Below are 23,547 nucleotides of genomic sequence, written 5' to 3'. Positions count from 1 at the left end.
TGTACAATAGTATCACCTTATTAGGAGAAACCAAGGTGAAGTGATCCCAAGCCACAAAACGTTTCTTGCCAGAAGCCATGGAAAAGTAGCCTGGGAATTCCCATGCTGCTTTGCGCGCAATTTCATTCACACTGCAAAGTCAGCCTGGAAACCACCGCCCTTATTTTTGCCTGAGTTTGGGAACCAATCACAGAACGGGGGGGAGGAAGACGATGACGACGTCTATGCGCGACACCGAAGCTTGTAGAGTGTTAATCCAACATGGCAGCGGACACAACGTTACCGTTCGATGCAGCCTTAGAAAGTGTTTTAAGTAGCTTAGAGCGCAAGTTTACTTTTATTTGACTTTTTTTTCTTCTTCTTCCTCGTCGAATTTCTGTCGTCATCTGGTATAAGTGATACAATTGGCTATGAATCGTGCGCAAAGCAGCATGGGAAGAACCAGACGCCATTTGATAGACATTCGTAGCGCCCAATAAACGGCTCTTGGCATTCGTAAACCACGCCTCAAATACGAGAAAATGCACACCTAGTTTCCAGACCACCATCTCATCGAGATTGTGGACGCGTCAGCCAGGCTAATGGAAAAGAGCAATTAATTCAATTCAATTCTGACAGGGCAACAGAACTGGTCGGGAAACGTCATTTGGGATTCATTCTCCTTTTATAAAGAACAGCGCGCACAAGTGTTCAAACGATGAGCGACCTCTGAACCGTGGTTCGACCAAACAATGCGTTCTGCGCTTCGGACGTCATCAATCACGTGACCAGCGCCATTTGATACACGCCCCGGAACATTGTGCCAAAACACTCTGCTTCACGAAGATAAAACAAGCGCCGAAGCGTCCGTGTCAAACAGGCCATCCCTAGTATTTCATATCTTCATCAAAGTTTAAATATCTTTGATATCTTTCAGGTCATAACATGTAAAAATCAAAATGAAGGTGTTGTGAATGCGAGGATGCTGATGGACTTGTTCTTGAGTCAGGGAGGGGATTTTTTTTTTTTAAATAAATTTTTATCCAAGAAAATGAGTAAAAAAAATGTGAATTAACTATCAATAAAGCGACCATGAAATTTTAAAATGTCTCTAGGCCTACCTGTGTCTGTTCCTGGTGAAGTCCTATTTGTGGTCTCATTTTCGTGCCTGGCTCTGTAATGCCTCAGCATTGAAGAGGTGCTTTTATTAATGTAGGACAGTCCTGTCGAACAAATGTGACATTTACCCTGCCGAAAATAAAACAATTTAAACTGAGTCACTTTGAAATGGATTTGAATTCTGGCAGATCAAGTGGGAACTGTGATGAAACAGGATGAAACGACAAGGAAATAAAAACAAATGCCTTATTTGCTGATATAAGATCAAAATAGTCCCAAACGGCGGAAACTTTTCTTCTTCTTTTTGGCTCCATTAGGTTTGTAGACAAGATGTCCGTTTGAAATGATGAATGATTGTTTTGGCAGAGATGCATCCCGTTGACAGATTCGCTTCCTTTTAAACACAGTTTGACGCGTCGCGTGACAGGCGATACTTCGATCGAAACAGGGTTTTGTTCTTTGAGCTCGACGCATGCGCCGACACATCAGTGTTACCTCCTATCTATCTTACTTCAGCTTTACTGAGTGGCTGTGTTCGAAACTGCATACTACTCCTACTAACTAAGTTAGCATGCGCGTCGAGAGACCTGGTCATTCGGGGCTTCAGCCCCGAATCTCCGGGCTTCAGCCCCGAATCTCTCTGGACTGACATAAAGAAAAATATGTATAATAATAAGAAGAAGAAGAACGAAGAAGAAGAAAAAGAAGGAGAGCTCCGTCACGGGACCACACTTTGAGCGGTGACTACCGCGGCGCTGCTGTCATCATGCAACTTTGTAACCAGCTCAGACCGCAGGATTCTGAGGCGCGGTGAGGCGCGGTGGGGCGGTGGCCGCCGCGCGAGTGAAAATATGCGATTCGCGCGAGTTCAAAAAATCCAACTTTGGCGAAATATTCGCGCCAGACAGCCTATCAGCGTTGAGATTCTGGACGACAGTGAGTGGAGACAGATGGACAGGCGCTGTCTGTGGCATGCAGATGGGACTGCACAAGGAAATTAGCTTCTAAGCTACAATCTGGTGCAGGTCATCTCTTTACTTTGTAATTAATGTACTTTGCACATGGTCCCTGGCAAAATAAAATAAAACAATAAAATCACCGCCTTCTCCAGGAGTTCCGTCTGGATGACGGCCGCCTCCAGCGGCACCCCAGGCCCACCAGGACCCAGCCCGACGACCCGCTCGGGAGGACCGGCGCCGCGATCTCTCGGCAGGACACCATGCCACAGGCGCCCCGCAGCTGAAACGGAGCCGCGGCCCAGCTGCGGAGCGCCTGCAGCCGGCGTCCCGCCGAGAGATCACGGTACCGATCCTCCCGTGGCGGCCACCAAACTGGGTCCCGGCGAGCCCGAAACACCGCTGGAAGCGGCCGCCACGGGAGGATCGGTGCCGTGATCTCTCGGCGGGACGCCGGCTGCAGGCGCTCCGCAGGTGGGCCGCGGCTCCGTTTCAGCTGCGGGGCGCCTGTGGCATGGTGTCCTGCCTAGAGATCGCGGCGCCGGTCCTCCCGAGCGGGTCGTCGGGCTGGGTCCTGGTGGGCCTGGGGTGCCGCTGGAGGCGGCCGTCATCCAGACGGAACTCATGGAGGACCGGCGCCGTGATCTCTCGGCCCAGCTGCGGAGCGCCTGCAGCCGGCGTCCCGCCGAGAGATCACGGCACCGATCCTCCCGTGGCGGCCGCTTTCAGCGGTGTTTCGGGCTTGCTGGGACCCAGTTTGGTGCCACAGCAGGTACAAGGAGCGATCAGCCATGGATAGCCCCTTGAGCTATTCACTCGTTTTTTACTCGCGCGAAAGAGGCGTTTGAGGCGATGGAATTTAATTTACACCTGCGGCAACGATCGCGCGATGAAGGCGGTGCGAATATTCTCATCGCGTTTGGTGTGAACGCACCAGGCTAACAAAGACACAATGTCAGCATTTGGATATATGGATCTCGGCATTTTATCAAAACATGAATGCCAACATTCACAGCTCGGCATTCAACATGTTAAGCAGCTGGTCATGAACTGTGTTAAATTTTCATTTTAACACCCCCTTTTTTTAAAAAAAATCCCGGGGGAAAAACCCCCTGACCCCCGTTAAAAATTATTTTCATGTCTGGGCTACAGCCCCGAATGTTTGCTCAAGCTACAGACGCCCCTGTAAGTTAGTATGCGAGTTTGAGTAAGCGAAAAGTTCCCGGATGCATACTAGATTCTCCTAAATGTTGGGTATGCATCATGAGGTTACTACTCACACTCAAACTACCCAAGATGCAACGTAACGTGACGTCGCCGATCGTCATTTCCTGTCAAAACGGCAGTTTCAAGCTAGCTACAACGAGGGTAGGTTCACTTCCTGTTTTCAAAACAAAAGCACCAATTGTATGGTAATGGCTTTCCCTATGATAAAAGGCAACGGGTATTTTATTTTGTGTAAATAACCGGAAGTGCGTTGCTCACTACGGCTAGCTTTAGTAGCGCCGAATTCGTGGGAACAAAATTGTAAACAGCCGGTATTTTGTCAGGTTTTCAACACGTTGGGGATCTAAACGAATACTTTCTCACCTGAAAATGTTTCAAATGTTGCTAAAGTTTACAGAGTTTAGAGCTTAAGAGAAATCAGCTTCAGGCCGGCTGATTTCGGCTCGGGCAGGAGCGAAATGCATTGTGGGTAAACGCTCTGCATAAAGTCTGATCTATTTAGTATGTAGTATGTAGTATGCAGTATATAATATGTAGTATGTAGTATGTATGTATACAGTATGTAGTAATCAGTATGTAGTGTGTAGCATGTAGTATGTAGTAATCAGTATGCAGTATGTAGTAATCAGTATGCAGTAGGTAGCATGTAGTATGTAGTAATCAGTATGCAGTAGGTAGTATGCAGTATGTAGCATATAGCATATAGCATGCAGTGGCCAAAATTTGCCCTTTGACCCAAAATGGCCACCTCCTTGTACGTTTTTAGAGCATACCTCCAAGAGACTTTTGTTCTTGATGTGAGGCGATCTCCATACATACCGAGTTTCAGATCTCTACGATGTACGGTTCGGGCTATCTCACGTTAGGTGGCGCTGTAGAGCAGTTTGGCGACGCCCACTTTCGACTCCATTAAAATCATGCAGTTTCACGCGGGGGACAATTTTGGGTAAAGTTTGGGGAGTTTTCGAATACGTTCAGGCCTCCCCATTCGCGATTCCGCGTGGAGAAGAAAAAGAAGCCGGAATAATGGTGAATTCCTGCAGATACAATAGGCCTTCGCAGCGCTTAGCTGCTCGGGCCTAATTACCGTTCAGTGTACGCTTAAAAATGTCTGTAACTGTGAGCGTTTTAGGTCCTAATAACCACAGAACTCTAATAACTATCGACACTGTGTATAAAGGAAAAGATATCTTCTACCAAAACAGATGTACGGCACAGAGAGCTGATCTGTACGGAAGAGTATTAGGGCCAGGCATAAGAAAAAATAATAATATTTTGCCTGTAGAGATTAAAGTCGACATGTTGAGAATAAAGTCGAATTTTCGAGAAAAAATTTAACTCCTCTGGTCCATCATCTAATTACTTTATTTTCGACATTTCGACTTTATTCTCGACAGGCAAAATATAAATATTTTTTCTTATGCCTGGCCCTATTACTCCTCCGTATATCTGTGACATGAGGACACAAAACAAACTAAGCTGAGTGACATGAACTTTAATCAAGTTGGAAATGTTTAGTCACGAATAATGAAGATCTGAACCGGCATTATTGAAGTTCAACCTACAGGTTTTATTGCTGTCCTTCCTGAGCGTCCCTTCGGTGTACGTTGAAATCACGGGAGCCGCGCTTTAACACTCGAAATGTGACAATAAGTTTAATAGATTTTGTAAACCAGGGGTAGAAAAGTGCATAGATCAGAGGATTGACACAAGAGTTCATATAGAACATGCACACTGCAAAAGACATAGAGGAAGCCTTGAGGGAGGCACTTTTACTTGTAATCGTGACACAGTAAAATGGGAAGATACATGACAGGAAAACGAGAACAACAATCCCCAGAGTCACGGCTGCTTTCAGCTCAGATTTCTTAATGATTGTTTTCTCTGAACGCTGCAGTATGGCAGCTCCGATGTGAGAGCGCATGGCCCGAACCTGAGACACAACCACCACAAATACTCTGAAATACAGAAATACGATGATGGAAATGGGAGAGATGAAGGTTATAAATAGATCTGCAACATTTTCAATGAAGCCCAAATAAATCACACATTCTCCAGAGCAGGAATTAAACCTGCCTGGTTGTTTAAGGGTGTCTCTCAAAATCACAACAACGTAGGTGAAAGAAGAGATCCAACAGAGAGAAACGCAGATATGAACTCTCTTTGAGGTGACTTTGGTCGGATAATGAAGGGGATCACAAATCGCTACATAACGATCAACTGATATGAGCACCATGGTTCCTACGGAGACGGATGTAATTGTTACGGTCACAACCCAATACATGACACACGGCAGGTCACCAAGATACCAACAATCGTCTATTAACATGATCTGACTGGCCATGAAAAAACCCAAGATAAAATCTGAGACAGCCAGAGAGAGGAGGAGGAGGTTGGTGGGTGTGTGGAGCTGCCTGGAGAGGACGCAGAAAAACACATGTATCAGTGGTTTTCATCAAAATGAGTAAAAAGCAACAGTTTAAACATCTGCAGATCAAAAGCATATGTTCAGAATAACTTCCTGTTCCAGTGGTTGAAAGAGGATTTACCTGAAGTGTGAGATGGAGATGATGACCAGCAGGTTAAGAGTCACGGTGAGCAGAGAGATGCAGCACAGTATGATGTAAATGAGGATGGAAACTGACTGAGGACGGCTGGTCTTCCTGCAGGAGGAGTTGAGGAGTTGTGGAAAGCAGAGTTCAGCTCTGTTCATCATGAAGGACTGAAGGAAAGAGCTGATCATCACTGGCAGCGTTTCCTACACATCTCAGTGTTTTATAGATTCTTTTATGCCTCTGACATTGCGTGTATCTAAGAAACAAAGATCCCTCCCCTCATGTTTCTAAATATAGTTTTTTTTATTACTTAGGATGGAGGTTACAGCATGTGGTTGAAAAATTGGTGGTCTTAAAAAGATATGCCACTCTTAAGCCTTTAAAAAAACATAAATAGCTGTCTTTGAAGTGAACATATTATGTTGGTGTCTGGTTTCACCACCAACTCAAAATCTATGTCTGAAAATGTGACATTCAGCGAGCTGTTTAGTTTGCAGATATATAGGTCACTCTACAAGTTGATCCAGTATGAGGAGCCACCAGGGACATATATCAGAATTAATTTCCATATACACATATGAAATTAAACTCTTCCACATACGATACTCAAAACCTTGCACAAACACTAGTGAAAAGCTCTCACATAAACTAGTGAAAACATTTACCTCTTATATAACCTACTGAAAAGCTTTCATATGAACTGGTGAAAAGCTTTACCTTTCATTATATACTGGTAACAAGCTCTCATACACACTACTGAAAAGCTTTCATCCATCCATCCATCATCTTCCGCTTGTCCGGGGGATCGGGTCGCGGGGGCAGCAGCCTGAGCAGAGAAGCCCAGACGTCCCTGTCCCCGGCCACTTCCTCCAGCTCTTCTGGGGGGACCCCGAGGCGTTCCCAGGCCAGCCGAGAGACATAGTCTCTCCAACGTGTCCTGGGTCTTCCCCGGGGCCTCCTCCTAGTGGGACGGGCCCGGAACACCTCACCAGGGAGGTGTCCAGGAGGCATTCTAACCAGATGCCCGAGCCACCTCATCTGAGCAGCGGTTCTACTCCGAGCCCCTCCCCGATGACCGAGCTTCTCACCCTATCTCTAAGGGAGAGCCCAGACACCCTGCGGAGGAAACTCATTTCGGCCGCTTGTATTCGCGATCTCGTTCTTTCGGTCACTACCCACAGCTCGTGACCATAGGTGAGGGTAGGAACATAGACTGACCGGTAAATCGAGAGCTTCGCCTTCTGGCTCAGCTCCTTCTTCACCACGACGGGCCGGTGCAGAGCCCGCATCACTGCAGACGCCGCACCGATCCGCCTGTCAATCTCCTGCTCCATTCGTCCCTCACTCGTGAACAAGACCCTGGGATACTTTAACTCCTCCACTTGGGGAAGGATCTCATTCCCGACCTGGAGAGGGCATTCCACCCTTTTCCGGCCGAGGACCATGGTCTCATATTTGGAGGTGCTGATTCTCATCCCAGCCGCTTCACACTCGGCTGCAGACGTTTCCAGTGAGAGCTGAAGGTCACGGCCCGACGACGCTAACAGAACCGCATCGTCCGCAAAAAGCAGAGACCCGATTCTGAGGTCGCCAAACCGGACCCCCTCAACACCTTGGCTGTGCCTAGAAATTCTGTCCATAAAAATTATGAACAGAATCGGTGACAAAGGGAGTCCAACCCTCACAGGAAACATGTCCGACTTACTGCCGGCAATCTGTACCAAACTCTGACACCAGTCATACAGAGACCGAACAGCCCATATCAAGGAGTCCGGCACTCCATACTCCTGGAGCACCCCCCACAAGAGTCCCCGAGGGACACAGTCTCACAAAACACATGTAGACCGATTGGGCGAACTCCCATCACCCTCCAGGATCCTGCGGAGGGTATAGAGCTGGTCCACTGTTCCACGGCCATGATAAAAACCACACTGCTCCTCCTGAATCCGAGATTCGACTATCCGGCGGATCCTCCTCTCCAGTACCCCCGAATAGAACTTACCAGGGAGGCTGAGGAGTGCGATCCCCCTGTAGTTAGAACACACCCTCCAGTCCCCCTTTTTAAAGAGGGGGCCCACCACCCCGATCTGCCAGTCCAGAAGCACTGCCCCCGATGTCCATGAGATGCTGCAGAGGCGTGTCAACCAACACAGCCCTACAACATCCAGAGCCTTGAGGAACTCAGGACGGACCTCATCCACCCCCGGGGCCACCGAGGAGTTTTTTGACCACCTCGGCAACCTCAGCCCCAGAAATGGGAGGCCCCACGTCCGAGCTCCCCAACTCTGCTTCCTCATCGGAAGGCGTGTTGGTAGGATTGAGGAGGCCCTCGAAGTATTCCCCCCACCGACTCACGACATCCCTAGTTGAGGTCAGCAGAGCCCCGCCCTCACCATACACGGTGTTGACGGTGCATCGCTTTCCCCCCCTGAGCCGCCGGATGGTGGACCAGAAACTCTTTGAGGCCGTCCGGAAATCATTCTCCGTGGCCTCCCCGAACTCCCCCCAAGCCCGAGTTTTTGACTCAACAACCGCAGAGGCCGCGTTCCGCTTGGCCTGTCGGTACCCATCAGCTGCTTCCAGAGTCCCACTGGCCAAAAAGGCCCGATAGGACTCCTTCTTCAGCTTGACGGCCTCCCTCACCACTGGGGTCCACCAGCGGGTTCGGGGATTGCCGCCACGACAGGCACCGACCACCTTACGGCCACAGCTTCGGTCGGCCGCCTCAACAATGGAGGCACGGAACATGGCCCATTCGGGCTCAATGTCCCCCACCTCCCCCGGAACATGGTTGAAGCTCTGCCGGAGGTGGGAGTTGAAACTCCCTTACAGGGGATACCGCCAGCCGTTCCCAGCAGACCCTCACAATACGTTTGGGCCTGCCAGGTCTGACCGGCTTCCTCCCCCACCAGCGGAGCCAACTCACCACCAGGTGGTGATCAGTTGACAGTTCCGCCCCTCTCTTCACCCGAGTGTCCGGGAAATACGGCCGCAAGTCCGACGATACAACCACAAAGTTGAACATCGAGCTGCGGCCTAGGGTGTCCTGGTGCCAAGTGCACTCTCCAGTGCCTCCTCCAGGGACTCCAAAAAGTGTGGGTACTCTGAACTGCTGTTCGATGCGTAAGCTCAAACAACAGTCAGGACCCGTCCCCCCACCCTAAGGCGGAGGGAGGCTACCCTCTCGTCCACTGGGGTAGACCCCAATGTACAGGCGCACAGCCGGGGGGCAATAAGTATGCCCACACCTGCTCTACGCCTCTCACCACGGGCAACTCCAGAGTGGAAGAGAGTCCAACCCCTCTCGAGGAGGCTGGTTCTGGAGCCCAAGCCATGCGTCGAGGTGAGTCCGACTATATCTAGCCGGAACCGCTCAGCCTCGCGCACCACCTCAGGCTCCTTCCCCAACAGAGGTGACGTTCCACGTCCCAAGAGCCAGCTTCAGTAGCCGAGGATCAGACCGCCAAGGTCTCCGCCTTCGGCTGCCACCCAGCTCACAAGGCACCCGACCCCCTTGGCCCCTCCCACGGGTGGTCAGCCCGTCGGAAGGGGGACCCGTGTGGTTTCTTCGGGCCGTGCCTGACAGAGCCCCACGGGCACAGACCCGGCCACCATGCGCTCGCCGGCAGGCCCCACCCCTGGGCCTGGCTCCAGGGGGAGGCCCCGGTGACCCACGTCCGAGCAAGGGTACACGGTGTCCAATCATTTTATTCATCATAGGGGGTGTTTGTGAGCTGTTCTTTGTCTGGTTCCTCTTCTAGGATCTGTTTGCCATGGGTGATCCTGCATCGGGCTTAAAGCCCCGGGCAACATAGCTCCCAGACTCATTGGGGCACGCAAACCCCCCCAACACGGTAAGGTGACAGCTTTCATAAAAACTAGTAAAAAGCTCTCATACACACGAGTAAAAAGCTCTCATACACACGAGTGAAACGCTCTCATACACACGAGTGAAACGCTCTCATACACACGAGTGAAACGCTCTCATACACACTAGTATAAAGCTCTCATACACTCTAGTATAAAGCTCTCATACACTCTAGTATAAAGCTCTCATACACTCTAGTATAAAGCTCTCATACACTCTAGTATAAAGCTCTCATACACTCTAGTAAAAAGCTCTCATACACTCTAGTATAAAGCTCTCATACACTCTAGTATAAAGCTCTCATACACACTAGTAAAAACCTCTCATAAACTCTAGTAAAAAGCTCTCATACACACAACTGAAAAGCTCTCATACACACAACTGAAAAGCTCTCATACACACAACTGAAAAGCTCTCATACACACAACTGAAAAGCTCTCATACACACAACTGAAAAGCTCTCATACACACAACTGAAAAGTTCTCATACACACAACTGAAAAGCTCTCATACACACAACTGAAAAGCTTTCATACACACTAGTAGACACACTCCAGGAACTTGTTAACATCTAGGTGACTTTAACCCACTAATTAATCTGAACTTCAGATAGAGATTGATTTATCACTTTGACAATCCTGTATCCTCCATCACATGAGATTCAAAATGTTTCTTTAGGAATATTTCCATGTAAGCACTCCTCTGCAGGAGCTGTTGTATCAGAATACAGCCGCTGCTCGTCATGGCGTTCTCACTCAGTTCGGGTCAGATTGCTAAGATCTGTATGCATACAGATGCCTTCTACACAAAGGCAAAGAAATTAGTGTTCAGGTTAGAAAATTGGACACTTTTCTGGGAGGTGAATGTATTCAACTATAAATGAGAAACTGCCCTGCAATAAGTTTGCTGTAAGTTTTTATTCTGAATATTTCATATCTCAAATGAAGGCCACATGTTGTCAAAGCTGTTCAGGTTGCAGCTAATGGAGGTCATCCCTTCACAGTACATGGTGAGTAATGACAAGCCAAAAAATACAAAATATGTAGTTTTAACATACATGATGAAAGAGAAAGCTTCCCTGTTGCCCCTTCTTTTCCGTTTAAATACAGTCAATCACAAAATATGCCACTAAAACACTTTTTCTAACTTAGAATCACTCATTTAACTTTTCCCAAGTAATCACTTCACCAGAGTTCATTAGATTAAATTAATCAAGTGACTCAAAAGCCCATCATTTAGCTTATTTAGGCAGATCTCTCCCTCCTTATAAGTGTTTATGTGTTAAATATCACTGACGGTGTAAAGATAAACCAGAAATCGTGCTGGAACAGGTATGAGACTTCAGTGTGCTGATAAACATGCAAAGAAATAAAAACAAAGTGTAATTATGTAGGAAACACAGAAAGAAAAATGTAATTGTACAATTTTTGAGCCTGAAAGTACATGTTGGATTGTGGATAAATGTAGGTATTTGGGATATGTATCAATGTTAAAGTTTTAAAAGTGTTCATCTACTTTGTAGAACATAAACACACACTGGGCTCTGAACAACTCAATGTGTGAAGCCCATTAGCTGCTCTTAATGACTGGGTGGCTGTCTGAAGTTTTCACACCTTCTCTCATTAATGTCAGATGATGACATCAGTGCAATCAGATGTTAACTCCAAGGCAAAACAAGCTGCAACATTACAGGGTGACAACCATGATGCAACAATTGATCAGTACACCAAGAAAGTTGGTGTTCAAAACTTATAGAATAAACTTATAGGATCTTTTTAGTGAACATCTGAAAGAAATATTCTTTCTTTACATGAAGATGTCACAAGAACTTTGGAACTTTGTTTCTATTAACTACGTCATCATGACGTACACATCTGGAGAAGTAACTGCTGCTGTTTCAACTTTTCAGGACAATCTAATGATCTATTTACACAGGCACACATCTCTCATTTTTCCTGTGAAATTGGTGTTGATGAAGTCAAAATCCAGGGAGCAAATACATCAAATGACACGTGATAGCTGTTAAAAGTTTGAAACCACAGTATCCTGTTAGAATCTATATTTTAGTTCTGTTTTGGGTCATATCAGAAGTAGACTGTTGTTGGGTATGCCAGCTGCTGAATGCTGATTGCTGCTGACAGTCTCCACCTGTGGCTCATTTCCTGGCTTCGGTACTTCAGCTCCAGTTCCTCTTCTGGTCGGCACCAGATGGTTGTTTCAGCTTCAGTTGACTCTATGGCAGCTAGTTGTACTATGAGAAAAGCAGATACCATGTGTGAGAATGGTTCACGATGTCGCAGGATCAAGGGAAGAAGGCCTTCTATTAGTGATGGGTCGATGAGACGTCACTGACACCTCCTGGATCTTAAAAATCATTACTGGCAACCCAGTGACAGACTCAACTGACATACTGGTTTAATGACCTAGTATAGGCTATACAATAAGATCATTTAAGCTATTGTATTTCATAGGGATGGCAGCTGAAGCCTCATGAGCTTCCACAGGGTTCATCTGATTGTGCCAGAAATGAACCAAAGTTTTGGGCTTTGAAACCACACAGAACAGCGACATCTGATGGTGCACTGCACGTATCATCTGCTTCAACCAGCCTCGTTGTCCTTGTTATACTTTAATATGTACAAGAAAAAAATTTGATTTATATGAGAAGTGCTTGTGTTACATTGTGAATAATAAGTACAAAGTGAGAGGGGGGTGTGCTTATGGTGGCATTAAATGAAATACAGCTCATTAGGTAAACATGCATTGATACTACAAATGCTATAGAACTACTAGCCACCGTACCTTTAAACCTTTATCTTCCACAATAAAAAAAGGTTGCGCAGCTGTGGAATAATGGCCGTAAGCGCTTTGTTTGTGATGTGTGCTAAATAAACTAGTCCAAAATTAATGTATTGTCCTACATAACTTAGATTCTTAAATGTGCTGCCCCCTTATTTTAAGAAGAGAACTATATTAGCATGCATACCCATAATAATAATAAAGCTTATATTTACACTTGAAAAACAAAAACAAGCAAACATCTTACATCACACAATAGTATATTGTACAATAGTATCACCTTATTAGGAGAAACCAAGGTGAAGTGATCCCAAGCCACAAAACGTTTCTTGCCAGAAGCCATGGAAAAGTAGCCTGGGAATTCCCATGCTGCTTTGCGCGCAATTTCATTCACACTGCAAAGTCAGCCTGGAAACCACCGCCCTTATTTTTGCCTGAGTTTGGGAACCAATCACAGAACGGGGGGGAGGAAGACGTCTATGCGCGACACCGAAGCTTGTAGAGTGTTAATCCAACATGGCAGCGGACACAACATTACCGTTCGATGCAGCCTTAGAAAGTGTTTTAAGTAGCTTAGAGCGCAAGTTTACTTTTATTTGACTTTTTTTTCTTCTTCTTCCTCTTCAAATTTCTGTCGTCATCTGCTATAAGTGATACAATTGGCTATGAATCGTGCGCAAAGCAGCATGGGAAGAACCTGACACCATTTGATAGACATTCGTAGCGCCCAATAAATGGCTCTAGGCATTCGTAAACCACGCCTCAAATACGAGAAAATGCACACCTAGTTCCCAGACCACCATCTCATCGAGATTGTGGACGCGTCAGCCAGGCTAATGGAAAAGAGCAATTAATTAAATTCTGATAGGGCAACAGAACTGGTCGGGAAACATCATTTGGGATTCATTCTCCTTTTATAGAGAACAGCACCCCCAAGTGTTCAAACGATGAGCGACCTCTGAACCGTGGTTCGACCAAACAATGCGTTCTGCGCTTCGGATGTCATCAATCACGTGACCAGCGCCATTTGATACACGCCCCGGAACATTGTGCCAAAACACTCTGCTTCACGAAGATAAAACAAGCGCCGAAGCGTCCGTGTCAAACAGGCCATCCCTAGTATTTCATATCTTCATCAAAGTTTAAAAATCTTTGATATCTTTCAGGTCATAACATGTAAATATCTAAATGAAGGTGTTGTGAATGCGAGGATGCTGATGGACTTGTTCTTGAGTCAGGGAGGGGATTTTTTATTTTTTTTTTATAAATTTTTATTCAAGAAAATGAGTAAAAACAATATGAATGAACTATCAATAAAGCGACCATGAAATTTTAAAATGTCTCTAGGCCTACCTGTGTCTGTTCCTGGTGAAGTCCTATTTGTGGTCTCATTTTCGTGCCTGGCTCTGTAATGCCTCAGCATTGAAGAGGTGCTTTTATTAATGTAGGACAGCCCTGTCAAACAAATGTGACATTTACCCTGCCGAAAATAAAACAATTTAAACTGAGTCACTTTGAAATTAATTTGAATTCTGGCACATCAAGTGGTAGACAAGATGTCCGTTTGAAATGATGAATGATTGTTTTGGCAGAGATGCATCCCGTTGACAGATTCGCTTCCTTTTAAACACAGTTTGACGCGCCGCGTGACAGGCGATACTTCGATCGAAACAGGGTTTTGCTGTTTGAGCTCAACGCATGCGCCGACACATCGGTGTTACCTCCTATCTATCTTACTTCAGGTTTACTGAGTGGCTGTGTTCGAAACTGCATACTACTCCTACAAAATTTTTGAGTTAGTATGCAAGTTTGAGTATGTAAGAAGTTCCCGAATGCATACTAGATTCTCCGAAATGTTGGGTATGCATCATCAGGTTACTACTCATACTCAAACTACCCAAGATGCAACGTAACGTGATGTCGCCGATCGTCATTTCCTGTCAAAACGGCAGTTTCAAGCTAGCTACAACGAGGGTAGGTTCACTTCCTGTTTTCAAAACAAAAGCACCAATTGTATCCTAATGGCTTTCCCTATGATAAAAGGCAATGGGTATTTTATTTTGTGAAAATAACCGGAAGTGCGTTGCTCACTGCGGCTAGCTTTAGTAGCACCAAATTCGTGGGAACAAAATTGTAAATAGCCGGTATTTTGTCAGGTTTTCAACACGTTGGGGATCTAAACGACTACTTTCTCACCTGAAAATGTTTCAAATGTTGCTAAAGTTTACAGAGTTTAGAGCTTAAGGGAAATCAGCTTCAGGCCGGCTGATTTCGGCTCGGGCAGGAGCGAAATGCATTGTGGGTAAACTCTCTGCATACTGTCTTATCAATGAGTATGCAGTATGCAGTATGGAAGTATGCCGTATGCGGTTTTGAAAACAGCCAACCCTTCACTGTTTTCTCTACAGATGTTTCATGTGAAAATCTTCCAGGGGCAGAGATATGAATCATATATTTTCTGTATCTCTGTAGAAAATACATTCAATTACCGTTCAGTGTACACTTAAAAACGTCTGTAACTGAGCTGTTTAGGTCCTAATAACCACAGAACTGTAATAATTATCGACAAGAAAAAAAATACTTTCTACCAAAACAGATGTACGGCACAGAGTTGATCTCAGTGTCATTATGACGACACAGAACAACTTTAATTCAGTTGGAAATGTTTAGTGAAGAATAATAATGATCTGAAACGGCATAATTGTTCAACCTACAGGTTTTATTGCTGTCCCTCCTGAGCGTCCCTTTCGGTGTACGTTGAAATCACGGGAGCCGCGCTTCAACACTCGAAATGTGACAATAAGTTTAATAGATTTTGTAAACCAGGGGTAGAAAAGTGCATAGATCAGAGGATTGACACAAGAGTTCATATAGAACAGGCATACCATAAAAGATGTAGAGGAATCCTTGAGGGAGGCACTTTTACTTAGCATTATGAAACAGTAATATGGGAAGATGCATGACAGGAAAACGAGAACAACAATCCCCAGAGTCGCGGCTGCTTTCAGCTCAGATTTCTTAATGATTGTTTTCTCTGAACGCTGCAGTATGGCAGCTCCGATGTGAGAGCGCATGGCCCGAACCTGAGACACAACCACCACAAATACTCTGAAATACAGAAATACGATGATGGAAATGGGAGTGATGAAGGTTATAAATAGATCTGCAACATTGTCAATGAAGCCCAAATAAATCACACATTCTCCAGAGCAGGAATTAAACCTGCCTGGTTGTTTAAGGTTGTCTCTCAACATCACAACAGCATAGGTGAAAGAAGAGATCCAACAGAGAGAAACGCAGATATGAACTCTCGTTGAGGTGACTTTGGTCGGATAATGAAGGGGATCACAAATCGCTACATAACGATCAACTGATATGAGCACCATGGTTCCTACGGAGACAGATGTAATTGTTATGGTCACAACACAAAACATGACACACGGCAGGTCACCAAGATACCAACAATCGTCTATTAACATGATCTGCCTGGCCATGAAAAAACCCACAAAGAAATCTGAGACAGCCAGAGAGAGGAGGAGGAGGTTGGTGGGTGTGTGGAGCTGCCTGGAGAGGACGCAGAGAAACACAAGTATCAGTGGTTTTCGTCAAAATGAGTAAAAAGCAACAGTTTAAACATCTGCAGATCAAAAGCATATGTTCAGAATAACTTCCTGTTCCAGTGGTTGAAAGAGGATTTACCTGAAGTGTGAGATGGAGATGATGACCAGCAGGTTAAGAGTCACGGTTAGCGGAGAGATGCAGCACAGTATGATGTAAATGAGGATGGAAACTGACTGAGGACGGCTGGTCTTCCTGCAGGAGGAGTTGAGGAGTTGTGGAAAGCAGAGTTCAGCTCCGTTCATCATGAAGGACTGAAGGAAAGAGCTGATCATCACTGGCAGCGTTTCCTACACATCTCAGTGTTTTATAGATTCTTTTATGCCTCTGACATTGCGTGTATCTAAGAAACAAAGATCCCTCCCCTCATGTTTCTAAATATAGTTTTATTTATTACTTAGGATGGAGGTTACAGCATGTGGTTGAAAAATTGGTGGTCTTAAAAAGATATGCCACTCTTAAGCCTTTAAAAAAACATAAATAGCTGTCTTTGAAGTGAACATATTATGTTGGTGTCTGGTTTCACCACCAACTCAAAATCTATGTCTGAAAATGTGACATTCAGCGAGCTGTTTAGTTTGCAGATATATAGGTCACTCTACAAGTTGATCCAGTATGAGGAACCACCAGGGACATATATCAGAATTAACTTCCATATACACATATGAAATTAAACTCTTCCACATACTATACTCAAAACCTTGCACAAACACTAGTGAAAAGCTCTCACATAAACTAGTGAAAACATTTACCTCTTATATAACCTACTGAAAAGCTTTCATACATCAATCCATTATCTTCCGCTGGTCCGGGGATCGGGTCGCGGGGGCAGCAGCTTGAGCAGAGAAGCCCAGACGTCCCTGTCCCCGGCCACTTCCTCCAGCTCTTCTGGGGGGACCCCGAGGCGTTCCCAGGCCAGCCGAGAGACATAGTCTCTCCAACATGTCCTGGGTCTTCCCCGGGGCCTCCTCCCAGTGGGACGGGCCCGGAACACCTCACCGGGGAGGCGTCCAGGAGGCATTCTTACCAGATGCCCGAGCCACCTCATCTTACTCCTCTGGATGCGGAGGAGCAGCGGTTCTACTCCGAGCCCCTCCCGGATGACCGAGCTTCTCACCCTATCTCTAAGGGACAGCCCAGACACCCTGCGGAGGAAACTCATTTCAGCCGCTTGTATTCGCGATCTCGTTCTTTGGGTCACTACCCACAGCTCGTGACTATAGGTGAGGGTAGGAACATAGATTGACCGGTAAATCGAGAGCTTCGCCTTCTGGCTCAGCTCCTTCTTCACCACGACGGGCCGGTGCAGAGCCCGCATCACTGCAGACGCTGCACCGATTTGTCTGTCAATCTCCTGCTCCATTCGTCCCTCACTCGTTAACAAGACCCCGAGATACTTGAACTCCTCCACTTGGGGACGGATCTCATTCCCGACCCGGAGAGGGCATTCCACCCTTTTCCGGCCGAGGACCATGGTCTCAGATTTGGAGGTGCTGATTCTCATCACAGCCGCTTCACACTCGGCTGCGAACCGCTCCATTGAGAGCTGAAGGTCACGGCCTGACGACGCCAACAGAACCACATCGTCCGCAAAAAGCAGAGACCCGATTCCCCTCAACGCCCTGGCTGCGCCTAGAAATTCTGTCCATAAAAATTATGAACAGAATTGGTGACAAAGGGCAGCCCTGACGGAGTCCAACCCTCACCGGATATACATCCAACTTACTGCCGGCAATCTGTACCAAACTCTGACACCGGTCATACAGAGACCCAACAGTCCCTATCAAGGAGTCCGGCACTCCATACTCCAGGAGCACCCCCCACAAGAGTCCCCGAGGGACACAGTCTCACAAAACACATGTAGACCGATTGGGCGAACTCCCATCACCCTCCAGGATCCTGCTGAGGGTATAGAGCTGGTCCACTGTTCCACGGCCAGGATGAAAACCACACTGCTCCTCCTGAATCCGAGGTTCGACTATCCGGCGGATCCTCCTCTCCAGTACCCCTGAATAGAACTTACCAGGGAGGCTGAGGAGTGTGATCCCCCTGTAGTTAGAACACACCCTCCAGTCCCCCTTTTTAAAGAGGGGGCCCACCACCCCGATCTGCCAGTCCAGAGGCACTGCCCCCGATGTCCATGCGATGCTGCAGAGGCGTGTCAACCAACACAGCCCTACAACATCCAGAGCCTTGAGGAAGTCAGGACGGACCTCATCCACCCCTGGGGCCACCGAGGAGTTTTTTGACCACCTCGGCAACCTCAGCCCCAGAAATGGGAGGCCCCACGTCCGAGCTCCCCAACTCTGCTTCCTCATCGGAAGACGTGTCGGTTGGATTGAGGAGGCCCTCGAAGTATTCCCCCCACCGACTCACGACATCCCTAGTTGAGGTCAGCAGAGCCCCGCCCTCACCATACACGGTGTTGACGATGCATCGCTTCCCCCCCCTGAGCCGCCGGATGGTGGACAAGAAAATCTTTGAGGCCGTCCGGAAATCATTCTCCGTGGCCTCCCCGAACTCCCCCCAAGCCCGAGTTTTTGCCTCAGCAACCGCCGAGGCTGCGTTCCGCTTGGCCTGTCGGAACCCATCAGCTGCTTCCAGAGTCCCACTGGCAAGAAAGGACCGATAGGACTCCTTCTTCAGCTTGACGGCCTCCCTCACCACTGGGGTCCACCAGCGGGTTCGGGGATTGCCGCCACAACAGGCACCGACCACCTTACGGCCACAGCTCCGGTCGGCCGCCTCAACAATGGAGGCACGGAACATGGCACATCCAGGCTCAATGTCCCCACCTCCCCCGGGACATGGTTGAAGCTCTGCCGGAGGTGGGAGTTGAAACTCCTCCTTACAGGGGATTCCGCCAGCCGTTCCCAGCAGACCCTCACAATACGTTTGGGCCTGCCAGGTCTGACCGGCTTCCTCCCCCACCAGCGGAGCCAACTCACCACCAGGTGGTGATCAGTTGACAGTTCCGCCCCTCTCTTCACCCGAGTGTCCGGGACATACGGCCGCAAGTCCGACGATACAACCACAAAGTCGAACATCGAGCTGCGGCCTAGGGTGTCCTGATGCCAAGTGCACTCTCCAGTGCCTCCTCCAGGGACTCCAAAAAGTGTGGGTACTCTGAACTGCTGTTCGGTGCATAAGCACAAACAACAGTCAGGACCCGTCCCCCCACCCTAAGGCGGAGGGAGGCTACCCTCTCGTCCACTGGGGTAGACCCCAATGTACAGGCGCACAGCCGGGGGGCAATAAGTATGCCCACACCTGCTCTACGCCTCTCACCACGGGCAACTCCAGAGTGGAAGAGAGTTCAACCCCTCTCGAGCAGGCTGGTTCTGGAGCCCAAGCCATACGTCGAGGTGAGTCCGACTATATCTAGCCGGAACCACTCAGCCTCGCGCACCAGCTCAGGCTCCTTCCCCAACAGAGAGGTGACGCTCCACGTCCCAAGAGCCAGCTTCAGTAGCCGAGGATCAGACCGCCAAGGTCTCCACCTTCGGCTGCCACCCAGCTCACAAGGCACCCGACCCCCTTGGCCCCTCCCACGGGTGGTCAGCCCGTCGGAAGGGGAACCCATGTGGTTTCTTCGGGCCGTGCCTGACAGAGCCCCACGGGCACAGAACCGGCCACCATGCGCTCGCCGGCAGGCCCCACCCCTGGGCCTGGCTCCAGGGGGAGGCCCCGGTGACCCACGTCTGAGCAAGGGTACACGGTGTCCAATCATTTTATTCATCGTAGGGGGTGTTTGTGAGCTGTTCTTTGTCTGGTTCCTCTTCTAGGATCTGTTTGCCATGGGTGATCCTACATCGGGCTTAAAGCCCCGGGCAACATAGCTCCCAGACTCATTGGGGCACGCAAACCCCCCCAACACGGTACGTTTACAGCTTTCATACACACTAGTAAAAAGCTCTCATATTCACTATTGAAAAGATTTCATGCAAACTACTGAAAAGCTCTCATACACACTAGTAAAAAGCTTTCATACAAACTAGTAAAAAGCTCTCATACACACTAATGAAAAGCTCTCATACACACTAGTAAAAAGCTTTCATACAAACTAGTAAAAAGCTCTCATACACACTTCTGAAAAGCTTTCATACACATTAGTAAAAAGCTCTCATACACACTACTGAAAAGCTTTCATACACACTAGTAAAAAGCTCTCATACACACAAGTAAAAAGCTCTCACACACACAAGTAAAAAGCTCTCAAACACACTACTGAAAAGCTCTCAAACACACTAGTAAAAAGCTCTAAATACACTCTACTAAAACACTCTCATACACATTAGTAAAAAGCTTTCATACACACTACTGAAATGCTCTCATACACACTACTGAAACGCTCTCATACACACTGGTAAAAAGCTCTCATACACACTACTGAAACGCTCTCATACAAACTACTGAAATGCTCTCATACACACTGGTAAAAAGCTCTCATACACACTACTGAAACGCTCTCATACACACTAGTAAAAAGCTTTCATACACACTACTGAAAAGCTCTCATACACACTCGTGAAAAGCTCTCAAACACACTAGTAAAAAGCTCTCATACACACTACTAAAAAACTCTCATACACACTAGTAAAAAGCTTTCATACACACTACTGAAATGCTCTCATACACACTAATTAAACGCTCTCATACACACTACTGAAAAGCTCTCATACACACTAGTGAAAAGCTCTCATACACACTAGTGAAAAGCTCTCAAACACACTATTAAAAAGCTCTCATACACACAAGTAAAACGCTCTCATACAAACTACTGAAAAGCTTTCATACACACTAGTAAAAAGCTCTCATACACACAAGTAAAAAGCTTTCATACACACTACTGAAATGCTCTCATACTCACTACTGAAACGCTCTCATACACACTGGTAAAAAGCTCTCATACACACTACTGAAACGCTCTCATACACACTAGTAAAAAGCTTTCATACACACTACTAAAAAGCTCTCATACACACTCCTGAAAAGCTCTCATACACACTCCTGAAAAGCTCTCATGCACACTCCTGAAAAGCTCTCATACACACTACTGAAAAGCTCTCAAACACACTAGTAAAAAGCTCTCATACACACTACTAAAAAGCTTTCATACACACTACTGAAATGCTCTCATACACACAAGGAAAACGCTCTCATACACACAAGGAAAATCTCTCATACACACTAGTAAAAAGCTTTCATACACACTACTGAAATGCTCTCATACACACTACTTAAACGCTCTGATACACACTACTGAAACGCTCTCATACACACTGGTAAAAACCTCTCATACACACTACTGATAAGCTCTCATACACACTCGTGAAAAGCTCTCATACACACTCGTGAAAAGCTCTCATACACCCTTGTGAAGAGCTCTTCAACACACTAGTAAAAGGCTTTCAAAACACTCTACTGAAACGCTCTCATACAAACTACTGAAATGCTATCATACACACTGGTAAAAAGCTCTCATACACACTACTGAAACGCTCTCATACACACTAATAAAAAGCTTTCATACACACTACTGAAAAGCTCTCATACACACTAGTGAAAAGCTCTCATACACACTAGTAAAAAGTTCTCATACACACTAGTGAAAAGCTCTCATACACACTATTAAAACGCTCTCATACACACAAGTAAAACGCTCTCATACACACTCGTTAAAAGCTCTCATACACACTCGTGAAAAGCTCTCATACACCCTTGTGAAGAGCTCTTAAACACACTAGTGAAAAGCTCTCAAACACACTAGTGAAAAGCTCTCATACACACTACTGAAACGCTCTCATACAAACTACTGAAATGCTATCATACACACTGGTAAAAAGCTTTCATACACACTACTGAAACGCTCTCATACACACTAGTAAAAAGCTCTCATACACACTCGTGAAGAGCTCTTAAACACACTAGTGAAAAGCTCTCAAACACACTAGTGAAAAGCTCTCAAACACACTAGTGAAACGCTATCATACACACAAGGAAAACGCTCTCATACACACAAGGAAAATCTCTCATACACACTACTGAAAAGCTTTCATACACTCTAGTAAAAAGCTCTCATACACACTACTGAAACGCTCTCATACACACTGGTAAAAAGCTCTCATACACACTACTGAAAAGCTTTCATACACACTAGTAAAAAGCTCTCATACACACTACTGAAACGCTCTCATACACACTGGTAAAAAGCTCTCATACACACTAGTAAAAAGCTCTCATACACACTACTGAAACGCTCTCATGCACACTAGTAAAAGGCTTTCAAACACACTACTGATAAGCTCTCATACACACTCGTGAAAAGCTCTCATACACACTCGTGAAAAGCTCTCATACACCCTTGTGAAGAGCTCTTAAACACACTAGTGAAAAGCTCTCATACACACAAGTGAAAAGCTCTCAAACACACTAGTAAAACGCTCTCATACACACTACTGAAACGCTCTCATACACACTACTGAAACGCTCTCATACACACTAGTAAAAAGCTCTCATACACACTACTGAAACGCTCTCATACACACTAGTGAAAAGCTCTCATACACACTACTGAAATGATCTCATACACACTACTGAAACGCTCTCATACACACTACTGAAACGCTCTCATACAAACTACTGAAACGCTCTCATACACACTGGTAAAAAGCTCTCATACACACTATTGAAAAGCTCTCATACACACAAGGAAAACGCTCTCATACACACAAGGAAAACGCTCTCATACACACAAGGAAAACGCTCTCATACACACTTGGAAAACGCTCTCATACACACTTGGAAAACGCTCTCATACACACTTGGAAAACGCTCTCATACACACTTGGAAAACGCTCTCATACACACAAGGAAAACGCTCTCATACACACAAGGAAAACGCTCTCATACACACAAGGAAAATCTCTCATACACACTGGTAAAAAGCTCTCATACACACTAGTAAAAAGCTCTCATACACACTACTGAAACGCTCTCATACACACTAGTAAAAGGCTTTCAAACACACTACTGATAAGCTCTCATACACACTCGTGAAAAGCTCTCATACACCCTTGTGAAGAGCTCTTAAACACACTAGTGAAAAGCTCTCATACACACTCGTGAAAAGCTGTCATACACCCTTTTGAAGAGCTCTTAAACACACTAGTGAAAAGCTCTCAAACACACTAGTGAAATGCTTTCAAACACACTACTGATAAGCTCTCATACACACTCGTGAAAAGCTCTCATACACCCTTGTGAAGAGCTCTTAAACACACTAGTGAAAAGCTCTCATACACACTAGTAAAAGGCTTTCAAACACACTCGTGAAAAGCTCTCATACACACTCGTGAAAAGCTGTCATACACCCTTGTGAAGAGCTCTTAAACACACTAGTGAAAAGCTCTCAAACACACTAGTG

General features: G+C 46.4%; 2 protein-coding genes across 2 annotated transcripts; both read right to left on the bottom strand.

The window, feature by feature from the left end:
- Nucleotides 1-4,851: 4,851 nt before the first annotated feature.
- LOC142396052 (trace amine-associated receptor 13c-like) lies at nt 4,852-6,024 on the bottom strand. The gene is made up of 2 exons (XM_075478594.1): nt 5,831-6,024; nt 4,852-5,695 (listed from the first exon to the last, which is right to left on the bottom strand). Exons 1-2 carry the CDS (start codon nt 6,022-6,024, stop codon nt 4,852-4,854), a joined length of 1,038 nt encoding a protein of 345 aa, XP_075334709.1.
- Nucleotides 6,025-15,208: 9,184 nt separating this feature from the next.
- On the bottom strand, nt 15,209-16,396 carry LOC142396051 (trace amine-associated receptor 13c-like). Its single transcript, XM_075478593.1, has 2 exons — nt 16,203-16,396; nt 15,209-16,067 (listed from the first exon to the last, which is right to left on the bottom strand). The coding sequence occupies exons 1-2, from the start codon at nt 16,394-16,396 to the stop codon at nt 15,209-15,211; spliced, it is 1,053 nt and encodes a 350-aa protein (XP_075334708.1).
- Nucleotides 16,397-23,547: the final 7,151 nt, after the last annotated feature.

Source organism: Odontesthes bonariensis, chromosome 12, assembly GCF_027942865.1.
Source record: "Odontesthes bonariensis isolate fOdoBon6 chromosome 12, fOdoBon6.hap1, whole genome shotgun sequence".
NCBI classification, from domain to species: domain Eukaryota; kingdom Metazoa; phylum Chordata; class Actinopteri; order Atheriniformes; family Atherinopsidae; genus Odontesthes; species Odontesthes bonariensis.
The sequence above is the reverse complement of the archived record's forward strand: the minus strand, read 5'-3'. Positions and strand labels throughout refer to the sequence as shown.

What these genes read in the sequence shown, in the direction of transcription:
- LOC142396052 (XM_075478594.1), bottom strand. Translation starts at nt 6,024, where the DNA reads ATGATCAGCTCTTTCCTTCAGTCCTTCATGATGAACAGAGCTGAACTC. An exon ending in ATCTCCATCTCACACTTCAG is followed by an intron (nt 5,696 to 5,830) that starts GTAAATCCTCTT and finishes CGTCCTCTCCAG; the next exon opens with GCAGCTCCACACACCCACCA.
- LOC142396051 (XM_075478593.1), bottom strand. Translation starts at nt 16,396, where the DNA reads ATGATCAGCTCTTTCCTTCAGTCCTTCATGATGAACGGAGCTGAACTC. An exon ending in ATCTCCATCTCACACTTCAG is followed by an intron (nt 16,068 to 16,202) that starts GTAAATCCTCTT and finishes CGTCCTCTCCAG; the next exon opens with GCAGCTCCACACACCCACCA.